This window comes from Gopherus evgoodei, chromosome 9, assembly GCF_007399415.2.
Source record: "Gopherus evgoodei ecotype Sinaloan lineage chromosome 9, rGopEvg1_v1.p, whole genome shotgun sequence".
Classification (NCBI taxonomy): Eukaryota; Metazoa; Chordata; order Testudines; family Testudinidae; genus Gopherus; species Gopherus evgoodei.
In genome coordinates this window covers 90,376,255-90,398,195 of record NC_044330.1, presented here as the reverse complement: position 1 = coordinate 90,398,195, position 21,941 = coordinate 90,376,255, and the positions used below count along the sequence as shown (strand labels likewise).

Sequence of the window (21,941 nt, the reverse complement as noted above, 5' to 3'; positions counted from 1 at the left end):
AGGTGAACTGCAAAGCAACACTGAACATTGAGTTAAACCCTGAACAGTGGGAAGTATTGGAAACCACCCAGGAAAGCCTGTTCTCATTATGTTTCTATTTCAGATTTGGGGCATCAAGAGGTTCAGATAAGCTTATTCTGAACTTTGGTTACTCACCTGAGCCAAACCTCCAGGGATTCTGAGGTTCATGTGTTGCTGGTAATGTGTAAATGAGCAATACCAGGCTAGCTGGTCACTAATTTCTGATGCTCTATGACATTCTGACATGAGTCTTTCATACTCCATATTGTTAGAATATCAAACCCGCTCATTTTCCTGAACTCTTTTTCAAATGTCAATTGTGCCATTTTGCACCTAACTTGTTTGTGCAACTATGCACCCAGTCTTTGTACTGAGTTGCCCAGTAAGAGACTTCACTTGCTTTCTGAGCATGTAAATATCCAATTTTTACATGCAGGCATAATAATTGTGCAAATCAGACAAGCCTCGAGCTAATCTGGTTCTGACCCTCTGCTCTGATTTCTGGCTCTGACTCTGTCTCAACCCTTGGCTCTGGCTATAGTTCTATGCCTCAGTCTTGGTTCCTGGTTCTGACCATCTTGATACTTGGCTCTGACATTTAGACTCCAATCACTGGGGCTGACTCCTGCTCCAGCCACTAGACCTGACTCCTACAACCCGTTCTCCTGAGAGCTTGAGCAGCCCATTTAAAAGGAAGGGATCGTTCAGGGAAATAGGGATCCAGCTCTGTGAGCAGGGATCCCAACAAGACCAACATCTCCCTCTCAGGGATAGTGGGTGCTGTATAGAATCTGCAAGCACAGATTACAGTCCTGCAAGTTCAAGCCACACCCCCTACTGCTCCTGCCCTTGACCACCAACCAGCAACCAGATTCCACTATCAGATAAATTTGGCTGTGACTGCAACATCTTCCACATCTCTTTGTATAGCCCCTGTGATACCAGTCAGATACTAAGACTTCCTCGACATGTTTGACAAGAAGAAAGAGGATACCTTGCTGCCCCATCACAGTTATCGCTGCCCCATTGATCTTCCACGGGAACAGAGCTTCCCTTTGGCCACATCTACTCTCTCAGAGACCAAGATATAGGCCGTCCAGGGCTACCTTCAGGAGAACCTTTGAAAGGGGTTCATTTATCCATCCTCCTCTCCAGCTGGGACATTGATCTTCTTTGTAAAAAAGGATTGATCCCTGCCACTCTGAGTGGACTACAGGATGCTAAATAAGGTCACTATTTGTAACCGGTATCCCTACCCCAAGTCAATTAACTCTCAGAGGCTTTGCTCTGTCAAGATCTTCCTGAAACTTGACCTCTGTGGAGCATATAACTTGGTATGGATCCAGAAAGGAGATGAGGGGAAGAGCACCTTCCATACCCAGTATGGACATTTCTAGTACTTAGTTATACTAAGGAAACATCAGGGTCCCTAGTAAAGGTAGTCTCATGCAGCTCCACATTTACAGTAAGCACTGCAGGCCTCCCATCATTGTGAACCAGTGTACCACGGCACACAAACTTACAATAGCCTTCCTTCCCACAGGTCCAGCACACGGCATTTCTGGCACATAGCAGTTCTAGCCAGGCAGGCAATTGGCCAAGTGACCCATACTACCACAGCGGGTACAGCGAGGAGCCAGCAACTTTTGCTGTGGAGCAAGAGTAGGTGGGCCACGTGCCACAGACAACATGCAAACTCACATATGGTTTCATTGGGCTGCTGGTGAGCTTTAAAAAATGTTTTCCTCTAGCAGAACAGAATCTGCAATACTGAAATACTCATTGCAGCACTGCACAGCTGCATCAAAGGAGAATGTGGGCTCCAGGAGTCCACCATAAACATCAATGCCATCATGGCTTAAGCAGTTCTGCAGCAAGAGTAACTTAGCAGCATGGAAGAGTTGCAGGATTGGTACGTAGTTCAGAAAATTCCAAATAAAGTGTCACCAGTTAACAGCCCTAGGATGAGTAGGCAGCGTGGATTGCACAATAGAACCACTGGTCACCATAATGTAATGCTTTGATGCATCCAGAACAGCAATCCCAAAACACAAGGAAATTGAAGCAAGATGCACAGGTGGTCAATGAAAATATGTAATAGCCACAAACCAGTTAAATCATCAGCAGTCTGAACAAAACATAACAGTCCAAATGGCAGGTATGTAGCAGCTGGCCCTGAGTAACTGCCCACACCCAACACACACAAAGGAGCTGGAATACTGAGTTCAGGGAGCAGGAACTAGGAAAAAAACAGGAATGGGGTGCAGGAGCAACGAGCAGGAAGGCCACACCCCAGTCATCACAAAAGGAGCAGTGCCGCTTGCACACCATGCTTCCCTCTTAGTCTCAACCCCCAGGAAAGCCTCTTTGCAGAGTTAGAGAAGGCTGGCAGGTGTCTGCGGGATTTTTTCTCATCCTGGCTTTCCCCTCTCTCTCTCAAAGAATACCCCCGTGGTGCAGAGAGGAGTAAATTGTTGCGGACAGGCTCAGTTTATGCTTCTGCCCCAGCCCTGCTTTGGAACCCCATTTTGCTTTGGTGTGGAGGGTGGTGTTCCATAGGAAGCTGGTGGAGCACCTGGCAGCACAGCTGTTGAACAAGTCCTGCTGCCCAGTCATTTATGGAACTAGAGCAAGTGGATGGCATTCAGAAGGCAAAGGGTCTCCATATAGAAGATTGTAGGTGAGGAACATCCCACTTCTACCAGGGTGAGAGAAGGATGGAAGGCCCTGAGGGGTGAATCTAAGGGAGGGTGTAACCAGGCTGGCCAACTCCTGGGTGCCCCTTATATCCTAGGGTCACACTAATGGGATCTTGTCTCAGTTTCCCTTCTTGTACTGTTCAAATGAAACTTCACTTTAGGCTTTTTCTTGTCCACGATGTCATTCCTTGGGACTGGGTTTATTAATCTAAAAATAAACAGCAAATAAAACAAAATCCCCAAACAAAATCCATTCCTATGTCCCCACAACCCAAGGTTTCTCTTCCTCCCAGGCCTTCCTCCCTGGAGTCTTTGCAAGCTCTTTTCTGCAGATGTCCCTACCTAAGGTAATTCACTTGGTCTCAGGGTTTTTTCTACCAGAGTCTTAGTCTCTGCAGACTCTGCCACAGCTTTCCCATCATTGCAGGCACCTGCTGCCCTCGATAGGGAACTACCTGATGCATCCTAGATGTGCCTCATTCTGTAATCAGGGCTGACTAGCCCTGTTACAGAAAGCAAGTTGTCAAATGCTGACTGGGACCTTCGCTTAGCTAGGTCTCCTTAATTATGAGTCCCCTATTTGTTTGCCACTTGTGCCTTCCATATTTTAAGTCTTCCCTTTGGCCTGATGGGAGAATCTACAAGAAACTTCCCCAGTTTCAGTGTGTGGCATTTCTATTCTCCTCTGCTGGCTAGTCCCCATGTAGGGGAGAACTGGGCTTAATGGCAAGTGGGTGCTGGGCAGTTTTCAATTTGTTCCAGCCATTAGGAATATCTTCCAAACTGCAGGTGACATTCTATTTCTTTTGCTTCACAAAGACTTAATATCTCAAAAACTAAATTTTAATATGGCTTGTGGCTGAATCCTACTTTGTAGCTGTGGTGCCTTCTGCTGATCGTATTGTGAGACACCAGTGAGAAGGCACTATATCAATATTATTTTCTACTGAATATGACCACACTGAGGGCAGGTCTACACTACAGGGTTAAATCAACCTAAGTTATGCAACTCCAGCAATGTGAATAACACAGCTGGAGCTGACGTAGCTTAGGTCGACTTATTGTAGTGTCTACACCACACTGGGTCGATGAGAGAAACCCTTATGCTTCTCATTCCAGTGGCGTACTGGAATCGATGGGAGGGTGATCTGCGGTCAATTTAGCTGGTCTTCACTAGACCCACTAAATTGATCCCCAGTGGATCGATTGCCGCAGTGTCAATCCACGGTAAGTGTAGTCAGTCTAATTACATGGGACATATCAGAACTCCTAATGATAAAGTTCTTTTAGAATTGGGTATATTCTGCTTTTCATGTTGGTGAGTTAAACATGAAAAACTCATTGCTAGCAGGATATACGCATGGACCACAGTGCAAATTGCAGGTCTAGATGTAGACTGCCACACAGACTGGGGTTGTTTGGATCTGGGATTTCAAAAGCAAGCTGTGAATTTTGGATCCAAATCCAAATTCCCACAAAATTCTTGGTGCTTGGATCCATGTTACTGATTCAGGTTTGTTTCTTTGTAGAGAAGATCCTGTATTCTTTGATGTGTTGTTCATACAGAACATAATGCGGTTTTAGGATGCATCAGGTGAGGTATTTCCAGCAAAGATAAGGAGGTGTTAGTACCGTTATATAAGGCACTGGTGAGACCCCACCTGGAATACTGTGTGCAGTTCTGGTCTCCCATGTTTAAGAAGGATGAATTCAAACTGGAACAAGTTCAGAGACGGGCTACTAGGATGATCTGAGGAACGGAAAACCTGTCATATGAAAGGAAACTCAAAGAGCTTGGCTTGTTTAGTCTAGCCAAAAGAAGGCTGAGGGGGGATATGCTTGCTCTTTATAAATATATCAGAGGGATTAATATTAGGGAGAGAGAGGAATTATTTAAGCTTAGTACCAATGTAGATACAAGAATGAAATTAGACGAAGGTTTCTAACCATTAGAGGAGTGAAGTTCTGGAACAGCCTTCCAAGGGGAGTAGTGGGGGCAATAGACATATCTGGCTTTAAGATTAAGCTTGATAAGTTTATGGAAGGGATGGTATGATGGGATAGCCTAATTTTGGCAATTGATCTTTGATTATCAGCAGATAAGTATGCCCAGTGGTCGGTGATGGGATGTTGGATGGGATGGGATCTGAGTTACTGCAGAGAATTCTTTCCTGAGTGCTGGCTGGTGAGTCTTGCCCACATGCTCAGGGTTTAGCTGATCGCCATATTTGGGGTCGGGAAGGAATTTTCCTCCGGGACAGATTGGCAGAGGCCCTGGAGGTTTTTCACCTTCCTCTTCAGCATGGGGCATGGGTCACTTGCTGGTGGATTCTATGCAGCTTGAGGTCACAATTTGAAGACTTCAATAACTCAGGCATAGGTTAGGGGTTTGTTATAGAAGTGGATGGGTAGGGTTCTGTGGCCTGCTTTGTGCAGGGGGTCGGACTAGATGATCACATTGGTCCCTTCTGACCCTAGAATCTATGAGTCTATGGTACAGAATATTTTTCTTCTAGTCCACTTGAAATCTTCAAGAAGGTAAGGAGTTGAGATTTATTCCTACTACAGTTTCATACAGTGCCTTGTTAGGTACATTGTGTATGAGAGAAACCAACCACTCTTGCACCAACAGTGTCAGTTTGATGGTAGGTCAGCTGCACATCCTTTGCTATTACTACTTCCTGGTTTGTTTGTTTTTTTCTCCTTCTTCCTAACCTCTCTATTTAGGCCTGACCTTGTTCCTATTCAAGTTAATTAAAACTCTCCTTGACTTCAATAGGATCTACGCCCCTAATTTGTTTTTCTGTCAATTTAGATGTCAATGTGCCTCAGGTAAGTCATTTACCCTTGAAAATGGTGTTCTAATCCCGTGGCTCTCAAACTTTTTATACTGTAACTCCCTGAATCTCTATTCTTCCTAGCCAGGATATAACTGGGCCCCTCCCATTTAACAGTATGGGAGGTGCAGAATGGTGGTGGCCTCTGAAAGCTTTTCATGACCACCAGGTTGAGAATCCCTTTTCTAATCCAATGCAACATGCATTGTAATATACAGGTCCCTATATTTATACATAATATGAAGGTTAATGAGAGGTGAGAGCTCTCAGGAGTTTGCAGGATTGAATCTGTATATTTAAGTGACATTCTAATATGACTACATATGACTGTTGCAAGAAACCTCTTCTTGTGTTGGGTTATGTATTTGTATACCACTGCCTCGCATTTTGCTGTTACAGCTATTTCAATATTTGAATAAAAAATTAAATGAGAAAAGAAACAGATTGAATTCCATACATGCTGAAAAATCATACCACCACAGGAGCCTGAACATAAATGTGTTACTAATCAGGAAAGTTCCTGGAAGTCAGTATGTGTAAACTGGGCAGTAAGCTTAAAAAATGATGGAGCCAGATGGGCTGATTCATATGCCAATATGTTGGCTTACCCAGCAAAACATATCTGAAGATCAAAGCAGCAAGTGGAATATGGAAACCCTATCTAAAATAATGAAGTGTACATTTTTACTCCTATTGTAAATTTGCAACACCTCGTATTCAAATATTCACTTTATCATCTTAAACCTTACTTTGAATGCTCCATTTTGGAATGACTCAGGCACATTACTCAGTGTATAAAATGTATAGTTTATATTTTAAATTAGTTACATTTATAAATTTTGTTGTCCATAGTAATGTCATGACTGTGGGATTCATCTACATGCCTTAAAAACTAATCAGGGCACTGTGTTGCCATGAACGGTACCATTCAGATAGGCCTGCAGACTGAAGTTCTCTAATTATTAACAGACCTGATCTCAATCTAACAGTTGCAGTGCAAAGTTCCCCTATCCCATCCTGCAAAAGTACCTCCATCCTGCTCTGGATGGACAAGCTTTAGGTGCAAGTAAGGAGTTCAGATTCCATGGCCCATTGTAAGCTAATTCTTCGATCATTTTAGATTGCCAGCTAGGGTACCAATTGTTTTGATGAGGACATCTGTCCTTTGGTACCTGGGCTCATGAACATGCACAGAAGTTTCCATTTTGTGGCACCAGCTAAAAAGTGATCTCAGTTTTCTGGAAGATCCTTGTATTATCAGCATAATCTAACTTGGGTAATAAAGCAAATGGTTCACAGAGCTGTAAAGGAAGAATAATCTCTATGTATGAAAGATACAGATCCTGGATTTACCAGCAAAATTAAGACTAAGCTTCAAAGGACAACAAACATGAAAAGATTATGGAAAGGCTTGCCATGAACCTATGGCAGCTGCTGGGAGGCATTGGAGAAAATTAGATGATACATCGCATGTAATATGTGCATTTGACAATGGGTAAAATTCATCTTGGCAAAGGGAGAGTCGGGGGTAGAAACTACACCTTTTGGTGCCAGCAGGGACCATGGTGCTTTGGCTGAGGGAGATCTTAATTCCAAGAGGATATTATTGCCAACTTCCCTCACAGGGATCCCCCTCAACAGCCTCTCCCCCTGGGGTTGCTATGAAGTGCCAGTTTCCAATTAAAGTTCTTGCCTCCTGGCATTACCTCTGTTCATTATATAAGGAGGCATGTATTTGGGGGATGACACTATACAGTGCTTGTGGAGCAGTGGGAGGAAGAGTCTGAAGTCACATGACTCAAGTATGACCCATTTCTGAAATGCGGTTTGGGAAGCTCTGATGAGAAACACATGATTGAATCTTACAGACGTTTAATGGTAATTCAAATGAATGGCCAATGGCAAAAGTTCCAGCACTTTCAAGCAACAATATTTATTTGGACTATAGAGATGAAATTCCCACATATCATGTGATTCTGCACAAAGGACATTGTATCATACTATCACACACCATGAGCGCATAATCTGGATTGAGAAGTGTGCGAATAGCGCCTCACTCTCCTATTCTTGTCAGTCATGAATACTATTACTGAAGATAAGGCATCCAAGTATGAAATCTACAGCCAATGCTGGAGGCAGAATGCAAAAAATTACTGAAACCACATGAGCCATCACCCTTGGTCCAAGGTTGGTGCAGATCTATTTCAATTAAAAGTAAAAAGATTACTCATTGGTGGATGACTGTTCACATTTTTAAAATGAACTTGTGCCCAACACATCAATTAGCAATATGAGAACTCACTGTATAATGAGTTAAGAAGAGGTAATGGCCCACAATTCACAAGTGGCTCTTTCTGGCAATTTTTGATCTACCAGTTCGAGTACACCATGTCAAACCCTTGCTATGATAGCAAAAGTCAATACAAACAGCTACACTTGATTTGATAAAAGAGCCCTGGTTGTTTCAAGAGATCCATACTTAGCATTGCTAGAATATTGCAACATACTTTCTCAGGCCTTTATTGAGATCACCAGTTTATAGAAAAAGTCTTAGAGCCCGATAATGCTGAAGTATTTAGTATTCATTATGGTAGCACCAAGGGGCCAAGGCCCATCGTGCTAGGCACTATGCAAACATAACAAAGACACTGTCTGCCCCTAAAAGAGCTGTGCACCAGGATACTAGAAGCAGAGAAATACCAAAAGAATGCCAAACCATTACCTTCATTTGCAAGTGAGAGATGTTCTGTTCCAAACAAAAAGTGGCTGGCAACCTGCTAATGTAACAGTCCACACCAAGAATATGCGTAATAAACACAGCAGCGGGTCATTCCAAGAGAGGAACATGATGTCTAAAGGCAGCTAAGGAGAAGGACGACTGTCTTTCCATTTCTTGAGGACCTCCAGAAGGCTAGAGACTGTACATCCATGCTGACAATGAAAAGCACCAGGAACAAGAGAAACAGGCATCAAGTGTCAGATGCACCTCTGTGGGCGAGGAGGCCACTGAAGAAAGAACTGCCTTGAGAACGCTAAGTGGCCATGTGATCAGAAACCCATTGAGGTTTAGAAATGATAATTATTGACTGAGGTCCAGTAAGAGGCAGAATAATTCCCTCATCTGCCAACGGCTTCAGGTTGCCTGCCCTGACCTTAGTCCTACACATGTGATTTGTGCTTTTGTTTTGTATTCATCTGTGATTGGTTTTTTTTTGGTGGATAATTCTCTACTTGCATTTGGTTAATAAAAAAAAAAAGTAGATTAATCACTGGAGTTTCCTATCATTGTAGGAAATAACGTTACTACACCATGCTGCAGCAGCTAACAATCAGAGTGCTTTTTCTAAGCAAGGTTTTCTCCCCAAGACTGGATCCTTGAGATTTAGGATGCACATGTTGCAGGAAAGCAATCAAAAAAATCTGTGTGTGCTTCAACCCTGACCCTAATAACTGCCCATGGAGTCCTGCCTCCCTAGAGGCTCCTTGCTCTGTGACTACCAGCTCTGTGGCTGCTGTTCATTTCCTACTCCTGAGTGCCCGCAGTCCTCCTGTCACTACTCTACCCTTGTGCACTCGGGGAAGTTCTATGTCAGGCCTTCAACTTTCTGCTTGCGGGTATTCATTCAGGTAAGGCCTATTGAATGTCCTCATTTGTGAGGACCCAAAATCTGGTACACTATGGAATGTAATCTCACAAGTTGAGTGTTGAAAGTCTTATTGCTTGGGATACAAATGTAGCCAGGACAGAGTACTGGAAAACTTCCTGGAGGGAGCAGCCCTGTATTGCTGAGCAGGAGAGATTAGGAGATAGATTTAGCCAAATTAATCAGCTGAGCTTGTGTGACAGCTGCAATCTTGACTGAGGCAAAGGATTGAGCCAGAGACCTCCAGAGCTAAAACCATGAGCTGCTGTTGGAGCCATGCTCCCTCGCTGAGAGCTGTAACAGACTCTTATCCTCTGGGCACCATGGGTGGCAGGTGAACCCTCCTTTTGGGGAGGCTAGCCCCCAGACACCACCCCTTCTGCCCAAGCACACACCCTCGCCCGCTGGAGCCCCAAGCCCCCGCAACCAGAGGAGCCCTGAACCCCCCTCCCTGCAACTGGAGGAGACCCAGCCGACCCATCCCAGCCGTGCTGGCTGGTTGACTAGAGCTCCCCAGCCACCCTGGGCCCCTGGCCTGACCCCACCCCAGCTGCCATGGGCGACCAGCCAGAGTCACCACTGGACCAAGACCCGAGCTGAGCTGAGCCCTGCTGGCTTCGGGGGAGTGGAGGAGTGAGGGCAGGGCCTCGGGACAGAGCATAGGCATGGCCACAGGCCTGGGATAGGGGAAGCTTAGCCTCCCGTGGTCTTTGATACCAACTGCCCATGTTAGGCACAGAGGGTGACCATAACACACTGGTCAGTGTGTTATCCTTGCATTGTGGCAGGTACTTAAAATATTCTCCTAGCCCTGATGAGTAGCAGACTGACGTCCATGTTCACAGCTGTCCTCTCATGTACTGCCCTCTGCTCACACGTTTCCGTAGTGGAACAGTTCTTTTCTCAGACAACGAAACTCTCTCCAGAGAGAGCCAAATAAGCACTCTTTCTACAGCGCTGCATAAATAGCTTTTTATAGCTGGAAACGAGGGGTACCATTAAGAGACATGCTTAGGGGAAAAAGCCAGTCAAACCCACCAGCCTTTAGGCCATGTCGGGAATGCTGTAACAGCCTCATGAGAGATTCTGCGTAACCTCCTTCGTTCAGTGGCTCTTAACAATGAACGTCTAATAAATGTACAGTCTGCAAGAATTTACTATACAGTAACTAATCAGATTTATACAGTCATAAACTTCAACAGCTCTGCTTCTGTGATTTACAGCTATCCTTAATTACAAGCTATACTAGGATATGAGAGGTAGGACTCCAATTATACAGTGATGTTGTACAATTGCACATTGGTCATAGCGTTTTGGAACAACTACTTAGTAATGCTGCAGAATCTGTAAGTGACCACTTTAAAAAATAAATCTTAGCTCCATGGTCATGCTAAGCATTACAAAGAAATCCCAGAAGAAACCACCATAGGAAATACTAGGGCTTATTATTTCATAGAATATCAGAGTTGGAAGGGACCTCAAGAGATCATCTAGTCCAACCCCCTGCTCAAAGCAGGACCAATCCCCAAATGGCCCCCTTAAGTATTGAACTCACAACCCTGGGTTTAGCGGGCCAATGCTCAAACCACTGAGCTATCCCTCCCCCATAGATCATTATAACATAGAACAAGTCTCCCTCCTATTATAAAAGGAGTGTATACTAGGGTTTTCTGCATGAAAGCTTTTCATCAGTTTTCTAGTTGTGGAAGTTCCCTGTTTCCTACAGGCCAGAATAATAGAGTACATTCAAGAGCAATTATGATTCTGCAAACGTTCATTACCTGGGCATCGTGGGCAGCACAGCTGTGGCACATGCACTGGGGTAGGGCAGCGTAGGCTTGGACATCTTATTCTGCTGCATAATACGTTCCCATTCTGGGGAAGGAATGCAACAATTAAATGCATGGATTGGGTATTTTGCCCTCTATTCTGCATCTAGGTATTGTGCTGAAGACTGTTGTTATGGGCCAGATTCTGATCTCCGTTACACCAGTGTAAGGCTGGGGTAACTCCACTGATTCCAGATTTACACTGCAGTAACTGAAATTAGAATGTGGAATAAATCCACAAAATAGCATAAATGCTTTCAAATCAAAGGGAGCATCTAGAAATGGGATTGCAACAATTTTCACTTGTGTATTCAAGTGTCTTTTGAGCCAAATTATACTTAGAAACTGCTTTTCCAAGGCTAAGAAATATATGATGGATGATAGGTCTCTGAGGCACCCCCTGCTGAGGATTCATGTGAGATCACAAGAGATCATAGAGTCTGTAATTTTTAATTCTTCTAAACCTGCAGAGAGTCCTTTGTTCTCATTGTATTGATTCCCCAATAGGCAAAGGAAACCAGCTGGAAAATAGTTATTTTTCTAAGAACTATGAGCAGGATTTGGGAATAGGATTCATTAATCATAATTCATATAATATTCTGTTTGACCATATCTAGGTTTGATTTATAATTAAAGCACAGGGAATATTCAGTCTCCAATGTCTATAAACCATCCATGTTACACCAGAAAAGACTAGACATGTTACACCAGAAAAGACTATTTCAGATTTCCACTTCCCAGCCCTAATTCATACCCTTAAGTTAGCTATGAAAGCTGTTAATGTTTGTAAATAAGAAAGACTCTTCAACATGAACATTGATGCTGTGCTACATTTGTGAATGATTGTAGTTTCTTATGTAGCATGAAATAAATCCATTTCAACTTCACATGGGCCATCAGAACACTATGAGACTGGCCCAGCCAATCAGTTTCCATTTGATTGGGTTCCAACATAGACTCATAGACTCATAGACTTTAGGGTCAGAAGGGACCAATATGATCATCTAGTCTGACCTCCTGCACAAAGCAGGCCACAGAACCCTACCCATCCACTTCTATAACAAACCCCTAACCTATGTCCAAATTACTGAAGTCTTCAAATTGTGGTTTGAAGACCTCAAGCTGCAGAGAATCCACCAGCAAGTGACCCATGCCCCACGCTGCAGAGGAAGGCGAAAAACCTCCAGGGCCTCTGCCAATCTGCCCCGGAGGAAAATTCCTTCCCGACCCCAAATATGGTGATCAGCTAAACCCTGAGCATGTGGGCAAGACTCACCAGCCAGCACTCAGGAAAGAATTCTCTGCAGTAACTCAGATCCCATCCCATCCAACATCCTATCATCAACCACTGGGCATACTTATCTGCTGATAATCAAAGATCAATTGCCAAAATTAAGCTATCCCATCATACCATAACATGCATAGAATGTCTTGATACGGTCCCGTCACTATACACAAGCAATCCTTGTTGTTGTCATAAAGTGCAATTCACTCTGAAAAATGACTCTGAAACGTGTCTCAAGATTATAGATTGGATGCACTGGGGTTGCAAAAACTGGGCCAGTCTTTTTGTTGTAAACTCTTTGGGGCACAGCGACTGTCATTTACTACAGGTCAGCTTGATGGGACCCCAGACCGATTGGTTCATAGGCACTGCGACAGTATAAATGTTAAATTCTCTGCTGAGGTAAATGGGCCTGCCTCCATTGGTTTCAATGGAGTTTTGCCTATTTACATCAATAAAAAATAGGGTTTTGAATTACTAGCCATGCAAACGCAACCTGGGTTCTGAAAACCAAGCTAGATTCTTTCCTTTTTGTGCATCATTAACATAATATGTCCTGCAGGCCAAGTGCTATCCTCAGAGACACCATTGCCTTCAGTGGGTTTACACTGTTGTAACTAATTAGAACTTAGTAAGCAATTCTGACTATGATAAGCAAGGAAGAATAGAATTCAGCTCCCTCTGTCTTAGCTGTGCCTGCACTGCTTAAAAAGTAGTAAACATTTTTAGTCACTGATGGCTGCAGATCTGACGCTGAACACACTCAAGGAGCAGCTCTATTGAGTACGAAGGTGCCCTGTTTATAGAGTTAGTTTTCAGAATAGAATAATGATCTGGAAGTTTATAAACACTTTGCTTAGCTGAAGCTAGCAGTCTATGTGCAATTCTAACTCTACCTGTCCCTGCCTTGTGGAAGATAATGAGTTCTCTTTAGGTACTTGCTTTACTTTGAACCTGGAAGCTTTTGCTTTTAAACAGGAACATGCAATCACTGTAACATGTGAAATACCAATTACTACTAATTTACTGCTGTAATTTCCCCCTTAAAATAAGAGCCTTCTCACTATAGGTCAACATTCAAATGGCATTTTTTGGAGCTAAATCTTTGTCCAAGCATGAAGCTGGAGTAAATGGATGAGCACTGGGGATGTCCACAGGAAATCCTCCCATCCAGACTGCAGAGTGGCCATGCTTCCACTCCATAGCTACTTTTGCACCCCGGCAAAGAGGGGGAGGAGGGAATTGGCTGGTGGATCCAGGTAGTCCCAGATCCACTGAGGTGCAGGGAGCCACTTCTGGGCTCTGCTTGGTGGTGCACCTACCCTCTATTAAGCCATGTCAGAAATGTTGTAACAGCCTCATGAAAGATCCTGCGTAGCCTCCTTCATACAGTGGACATGGTCTTCTATCCTACTTCCACCTCTCCTATATCCCTTTGCACCAGTTCTGTTGTCATTCAGTCCATGTGTGTTTGTGGAAACAGGATTTTCCCTACATGAATCTTATGATGAATGGGTTTGCGTGGAACATGGCAGTTCTCCTTTAACTTTAATACCTATGAGGCCTTCTTCATATGCTAAATTTTCCCCAACCCCTACAACAGGGCATCACCCTTCAAGCAGTTTAATGAGCATTTTACCATTGATTCAGAAGGACTTTTAAACATTCATGGAAGGTCAGCAAAAATGAATGGAAAATCCTCATAACTTTAAAACTCTGGAGTGTCACATGTGTTAGTGATTCAAATCCCTAAACCATGGTGGGTTTTCTGTATAGTCCTTTTAAAGCACTCAGAGAAATTCTGCCCTCCGATATGTGCTCTCCCCGCCCAGCTATCATGTTGACAAGGGGTCTATCACTGTGGTATCTAAACATCAATCACCAATTGAAGGGAGCCTGATCATGTCCTCAAACCCTGTAACTTTAAAAAAGAGACTTTTCCCCCTTTTCGGTTTGTTTCTGAGCACAGGAGAAAAACATATGCCAAGCCAAGCTTGTGTGCTAATGTTTGTATGTGCGCATGAAAGTCAAGTAGCAGATTCTTTAGGATAAGTGCTGCACAAGGCCCAGTGTTTTATATTTGCAGGGGGATAAATGGTCCAAAAGAATTTATTGAGCATTAAAGATAGCAGACCAAATACAACATCTGGAATGTCACGTGGTAGTGATTCAAATCCCTGAACCGTGGTGGGTTTTGTGTTTAAAATGACTGTAAAGCACTTTAAGGGACAAATTCTGCCCTCTGATATACCCCCCTGACCCCAGCTATCTGTCATGTTGCTACAGGATCTATCACTGTGGTATCTAAACATCAATCACCAATTGAAGGGAGCCTAATCATGCCAGAAGGGCTCACCCTTTCATGTCAAAGCCAGTCCTCCCTATTCCCTAACCCCTTCTTTTCTCCTCCTTCATTCTCCCTGCCTTTTCCTGGATTTTTATAAGTTGTGGCATCCCAGCCTAGTTCCCCCAGTGCTCCGAGGGAAGAGATTTCTTTACTGTGGGATGGGAATGCCTTACTGGAGAGTTGGGTGTTGCATTTAGATCTCAACACAATCAAGCTTGGGCTCAGTCTAATCTTCCATCCAAAATGGTGAGGACCATATGTGGATGCAGAGTTGATATGAGTCATGGTTCAATGCAAAGACTATGCAAGGCTGATGCATAGTTAAGGAGTCTCTTGTCTGTTCCATCACTGTAAAAGGCATGCATGATCTATGTATTTTTGCCAGAATTGCCCTTCTCTGTTGAGGCAGCGAATCCCAGCTGTGGAATACCTTTTCTTTCTGCAGTTGCTGTGGAAGCCAATAGGAGATGGACACTATAGGAGAGCAGGATTGAGCCACATTGCCACGTAAATTTAGTATAAAGACTTGTACTTAGTTAAGGACATGCAAGGAATCACTAGAGCTAAACCTGAATTGACCTACCTCTGAGCAAAGACAGTTAACACAATAAACCAGTCCATAGGGTTCTAGGTAGGGATGCCATCTTTCTCCTACACGGTACTTCTTATCTTGAAACACACAGTATGTCTCTGAATCTGTTAAAATAATATGGAATAGAAAGAGCTATGAATTAATAATCCCTTTCAGTGCAGGAAAACAGTGGTAGCTATGGTATCTCAATTAGGACTCTATGTAAGCCCCAGGTAGCTGAGTTTGTTTAAGGTGCAAAGAAATTCGTAAAGAATTCTACTTTTTCCTTTTCTTTGAGAACACAATTTAAAAATTAATGCCTTCATATTGGATACCGGTTTCTAGCCAGGAAACTCCCCTGATTTCTGATGTCGTAGCTTTCATACTGGGTTGATTCATTAGCCTTTCACATCCTAGAGACTTGGGTACAAATTCTGTGTAAGTCACAGATGAAAGTGCTTAGTTCCCTCAGCCTAATTCATAGTAAATAAAATGTTCCCAATCTCAAAGGTATTGCAGCAGTCTCTGCTCAGGACAGCAGAAGTGTTGAAGGACAGAATGAGGAAATGTGCATTGTACTTATATGGCATGTTCCACAGTTTAAGAACCAGATCAAACAGGAGCATGGTGTGTTATTTGATACAGTGTGTTGATCTTATCTATGCAGCAGTGTGCAAGATATTTTAGAGGCCTATTTTTCAGCAAAGGCCTCTAATTTCACAAGTAAAGTTTTCCACTTGCAACTAACAGCACACACAACTGGTATCATTTAACCATCTACTTATGTGATGCTGCTTTGGCAAATGTTAATGTCAAGCCTCATGATAAATTATCACCCTTCTTACAAACACATCTTGAAACAACACACAAAAACTTGGCTCCCAAATATTAGAATGAGAGTGGAATGTCCTTAGCATTCAGTCTGCTAAAAGCAGGTAGCAAGATGCAGGGATTACTGGTAGCATGTGTAAAGTGATCTGCTTTCACTTCAGACAGCTGCATGGTGAATGACGCTTAGTGTCTGAAAAAGTAATGAGCTGAAGTGGCAACTAGAAGTTGCTGAATTTTCCTGTGCAGCCTCTGCTCTGGACAAGGATAATTTGCACAGTTCTTTTTTCTGAACAAGCTCAGGAGAGCAGAAAATGCCTTCTTTGGAGCAATTCAATTTATTTTTTGCTGCATCCACTTGCTTAGGACAAGAAGCTGGGTTTGAAAGATTTGACACTGTCTGTGACTACTCCTTGAAGTGCAAACACTGAGCTTAGACACAGGCCAAAAGAGCTGCACATGCAGGTAGCGAAAGGCACTAGGTGTCTCCTAGCAAGCCATAGTCTTCCTATAGATACTGGAGTGTGTTGTTAGTTACTCCTTCCTATCACTCCTCTTTATGAAATGTGTTAACATCTCCCATGGATCATTGGGTTTCTAGAAATATTTCCTTTGTCTTGTTTGTGTTCCTTTCAATATATCGCACCAAGTTTTTGACAGTGGGTTAGGAAATCCTTAATTTTCTCAAAGACTATTTCATCTCTAATCCAGTTCATATGAGGTTTTTTGGAACACAACAGGTCTGCCTTGGAGGAGGTTTACACTAGCTGAAAACCTCAGCACAATAGACTTATGGATGGGACAAAATCCAGATAATCTGTCAGACATTTATAGAGGTCACTAAAATGCAATTAAGGACACTCTGTATGCAGGATATCTGAAGTAAAACAGATTTGGCAGCTTGATGTGTTATGTTCTTTATGATGTGGTGAAAACTGTATGGTTTTAGGGAAATAGGCCACAATTTATTTTGATTTGATTTTACTAAATGAAAACAAGCAGACACATTTTTTCTGCGCTAGGCTTATTTTAATGCAAAAACGTCGTTAAAGTTCTATTATATATAAAATTTTTATTTGACACGCACAATTGATAGACAACAGGAAACCCCACATTTAGTTTAATGTGATAGATGCATTTTTCTTTTGAAGTTTACTTACGTTTTATTTGTTCCGATTTACCTCCATCTATGAAAAGGAGCCAGAGCACACAGGAAAAGATAAATCGAAAGTCCTCCAATCTCCATTTTTTCCTCATCTTTACCAACAAAAACGGAAGAAAAATCCTTCAAAGGGCAGAATGTTGAGTTGCTGGGAAGAAAATGTGAAAAGACTTAAGGCTGAAATCCTCTGGGACTACTTAAAATGAAGGTCTCCAATATGATTTCAACCAACATGTAAAAATCGAACGCTGCCAGAAAACAAGACAAGACAAAACAACAGCAAAAAAAAGTCTGTACAGAGCTTTGTTTAGTGGAAACATTTTAGACTTGAGATTAAATTGCTTCATTTTTGGAAAAGGGACCACATTCCCTTTCATAAAAGCTGAAAAGTGGGTATTACATCTTATGAAGTCCTTCTCTGATTGCAAAGCAAAGAACTTGCAAAGTCTAAATTCTTAAAACCCTCTTTCACAAGAGAAATAGTTTGTTTAGAAGCTTTTCCATGGACAGAATCAGATCTTTTGTATGTAAAGAAGAAAGTATGAATGTTGGTTGTAATGCCTTAGCTTTGCCATGGTAAGAGTAATCTGAACCTTGAATATATGTTAACGCTTTAATGTGCATTCCCATTTATTTCAGTAGATTCAGGATTTCACCCCTAATCAACTCATCCCCCAATTCCTCATATTTTGGGACTCCATAAAATTGATTGTTCAGGAGTTAACTCTTACCGTTACCTTGAAACCTGTCTTAATAACCCCTGCATTCTCCAGTTTTATGCTGAAGGTACAATATGCAAATAACATGCCAGTCTTTATTCATGCAGATCTTTAATATCAACACCCTGTTAGCATGGAGCATAGTCATCAAGTATGCCTTACCCTGAAAGCTGCACTAATGGTGCCAGAGCGCCTTTTGTCTGACTTTTTCAAGACTGTCAGTCTCCTTAGAGTGAAAAGAGGAAACTGATCAAATTGTAATTAATATGAGTCTTTTTAAAAAAAATCCAATCTGGAACAATAAATTAATAAACATGTGAAGCACAATAAAGAAAATTGTCTCATTAAAAGGACAGTTGGGAATAATTTACAGTGTTATTCATGTGGATTTTTTAAAACAGTCTCAGTATTTGTTTTCCTTATGAGAGTTTGAAAAGTAATTCACCACTGGCAATTTAAACAATTATATAAACTTTTAAAAATATGTTCAAGTCATTTGACCTCTTTAGATAAGTGATCTTCAGATGACTTATCAAAAACTGAACCCTGGACCCAGATTTCACAAGGTTTCAGTGACGCATTTTCAAAGCAGAAAGATTTACTATACATATAAATTAAAAAATTAAGGACAATTTAGAGGAACGGAGAAGCACTGAAAAAAAAACAACACACGTTCACCTTAAAATACTGTTTTTCAAATTCTCATTGAAGAAACTAAACAAAATGCTTATACAAGCTACAGAGTAATCATTTTAAGTCATGTACTGATCAATACCACTTTTAAAACATCTTCCAGGTAGAACTATTCTTTCTGACTTGGGATTCTATAAAAAGGGGCTGATAATTTGGATGATTTGATCTATTATGTATGCTTATCTCTCTTATTCTATAATTTCTTCCACTCTCAATCCTCAAAATAACACCAGAAGCATGACCATCAACCCTCCCCATTCAAAATAGTACAACCACTCTGTCTACTCATCATTGACCTCTGTCTGGTACTGTATAGCCTCATCCTAAATAATTTAAAATGCATCTGAGAACATTCAAAAGCCTAATGTAGCTTTTAAAGGGTGCTCTTTACACAATAGCAAAATAGAATTTAAATTTCTTCTTGGGAACAAGAAATAAAATTTCATTTTAGAAACAAAAGTTTGTCATCATTTTTTCCCTCAAGGTCTCACAGGACGTTTCAGATCTCACAGGACGTTTTCTAAGATAAACACTTTCTAAGAACTTGTTTAAAATGGAAAAAGTTGCAATTTAGTCTCAGTATAACATGCCAGTACTCAGAGCAACAGTACCATGCCTCAGATCACTAGAATGGGCAAAATGTGGGCATTTTAAATACTTTGACTTTTTTGGGGTGCTGTCTGGTTATTTGAGCAAAAAATATTTGTAAATGGAGCACCGTTACTCCTCTTGCAATCTCGGGAGCACTCTGATTGTTAGCTAGACGGGAAAGAACTCAGACACCCTTCCATTTCAAAATGTCATTTCTTTAAACCCCATCTTGCTTTAAAAAAGAAATGTTAAATAATACAATGAAAGAGGGGAATTAATAATGGAAATTAGATGGATTTTAATCTCTTTAACTTCAGACTCCTTGTTACAATAAACCCAAATACAGATACTTTTAGCAATAAACATATTTCCTTTATTTTTGAGCAATAGCTCAGTTGAAAATATTCTGATCTACTTAACTGCAATTAAAATTAACCTTTTTATTATCCGTTATTGGTATTCATCAGTGAGAACCCCATCTTTAATTAGCATTACATAAGACTGAAATAAGGCAGAAAAAAAAGACCTATTTTCATATCTTTTGATTTCCAATAAATCCCATGTAATAGCTAAAAATAACAGGGCATGGGTCCACACTTTCTATTATTGAAACAAAGCAGGAATGTTCAAAGAAAATTCGAATATATTTTTAAAGATCGGTGACAGGATCAATGTTATTACATGCAACTAGACACCAAATATGTTCAGATAAATTGTCTCCTAGAAGTTTAATCTGATTAGTGAGCACAGGATGCAAATTGCAGTTAGTTTAAGAAATGTCAGTCACCGATGGAATGGCTGTCTGTCCTTTTTGTAACATAAGAATGCACCACTTAGAAACATGCATTGTTGCTTTCTCATCGACAAAGTACAGCGGGGGGGGGGGGGGGAGATTTCCTAGGCACTGCATTAGGCTTGTTTTCTTACAATGGCAACCAATTTTAATAAAAGCTAGTTTGATGCAGCCCTGGCTTGTAATGGTTAAAGCCCACAGTACTCCTATAGGCGACTGGACATAAGAGAACTCTGTATCGGTTTGCAGAGTTTTCAGCCCTCACCCAAAAGCAGGATGAAAGTTTAGTTCAAGGACTAATTTTAGCGGGGTAGCCTGGGGCCAGAGGGGAGACGTTTGCCGACTCCTCTAGCCGCTGAGCCCCATCCAGCCCTGCTCACGGACACGGACAAGCCAGCTCTGTGTGTCGTGGGGGAAAGGGGAAAGCGAAGGGCATGCCATCTCCGGGAGACCTGGGAGCCAGTCCCCGGCCAAGTGGCGAGCGAGCATCAGCAGCGGGGAGGCAGGTGGGGGGATGGCAAACGGGCCCTGTTAGGTGTGTCTGTCTGTGCCACAGCTCCCTGCCCTCTCTCGGTCCAGCCTAAACACCCCCTTGGTCCCTGGCCGGCTACGGGCGGAGGGGAGAGACGGGAACAAACCTGCTGAGAAGGCAGAAGCTGGAGGGCAGGTCAGTTTCAGCAGCAGCAGCTGGAGACTCAAGTGGCTCCCCCTGGAAACAGGCGAGGGGCTTTGGCTGGGCTGGCGGGGGCGGAGAGGCAGGGATCTCACCCCCCGAGACTCAATAACAGTCCCGGTGCCATCGGCCCCCACCGGCAAAGCCCACTTGGGATTCAGCCTCTTCCTTCACTCCAGGAGCCTTGACGCTGGGGATTTCTGGGTCCTATAACCCCCGCGCCCCCAAATGAGCCGGGGCGTGGTGGTCAAGCCAGGAGCTGATGGAGAGTCCAGGGGAAGAGCTGCCCAGGGTCTGATGTTGCCCTGCCGAGGGGGGAGAGAGACGAGGGGCCTCTGCCACCTACTTTCCTCGTCTTGCAGCTGCTCTGCGAAGGGCTAAAAGCCGGGAGCCCGGTGAGCTGGAGGTGGACCCAACGCCTCGGAGGATGCTCTTAAATGACCCCCGCAGAGCCGCCGGCAGCGGGGCTGCTGCCTGCAGGAGCAGGAATGTAGCCAGAGCCTCGGAGATCCGCCTTCCCCTCCCACCCTCTCCTTTCTCTGCGCCACCCTCGCTTCTGCCTGGCACACAAGTGGTGATTGACAAAAGTTTGGGGTGGAGTTTGTTTGATTTGGGGTGGGGGTGGGGGCGGGGCTGTCTAAGGGAGGCAGGAAAGTCAGTGCGTTAGGAAAACGAGCACTTTCCATGGCAGGGATCTTAGAGCCTCTCCCCTCCCTCCCTCTGTGCAAGGAAGCTTCAAAAGATCCTCTCTACTCAAGCAAACTTCACCCTGAGCTTAAAGGGGCCGCTCGCCCAGATCCTGGGACTAGTTGCCCCCCCCCCACCCATTCACAAGCTTGCAGGGGAAGGTGAGCCACAGAACAGGATGGTTCAACTTTAAATGCCGGATACTTCATTTCAAGAAAAAGAAAAAAAGAAACATTCTGCCTATCTTTAGGCAGCAACTGGCAATGGTCAAAGTTTAATAGAAACCTATTAAATGTCTATAGAAATTACTCTATACACTTAGATTTAATAGAGAATGAGATCCTGTCTGGGGGGTTGGAGGAGGGGGTTGTAATCATATAGAATTCTATCACAGCACTAGACTTCACTAATACATTCTACAGGATGGTTTAAAAATGAAAAACCATAGCAAGGTTCCCATTTTCTAACAAATTGTATAGGGCTTCCCCATAAGGCAAAGCTTTCAGTTCTGCTCAGTTTTCTTAGAGATAGAAATATAAACCAAGCTGGCTCTGTACCAGGC

The 21,941-nt window shown here is 42.9% G+C and overlaps 1 protein-coding gene across 2 annotated transcripts in view; it reads right to left on the bottom strand.

The window, feature by feature from the left end:
• Positions 1–21,227, bottom strand: part of CHRDL1 (chordin like 1) — a 57,652-nt gene extending 36,425 nt beyond the window's left edge. Inside the window, exons 1-5 of one of the 2 annotated variants that reach the window (XM_030576261.1) lie at positions 20,658–21,227; positions 18,105–18,168; positions 17,222–17,371; positions 15,246–15,358; positions 10,983–11,076 (exon numbers count right to left, since the gene is read on the bottom strand). In XM_030576261.1, coding sequence (XP_030432121.1) covers positions 10,983–11,076; positions 15,246–15,358; positions 17,222–17,318 — 304 coding nt within the window. In that variant the 5' untranslated portion in view covers positions 17,319–17,371; positions 18,105–18,168; positions 20,658–21,227. The remainder of the gene's footprint in view (positions 1–10,982; positions 11,077–15,245; positions 15,359–17,221; positions 17,372–18,104; positions 18,169–20,657) is intronic. The other variant, XM_030576260.1, reaches the window with a different exon arrangement.
• Positions 21,228–21,941: the final 714 nt, after the last annotated feature.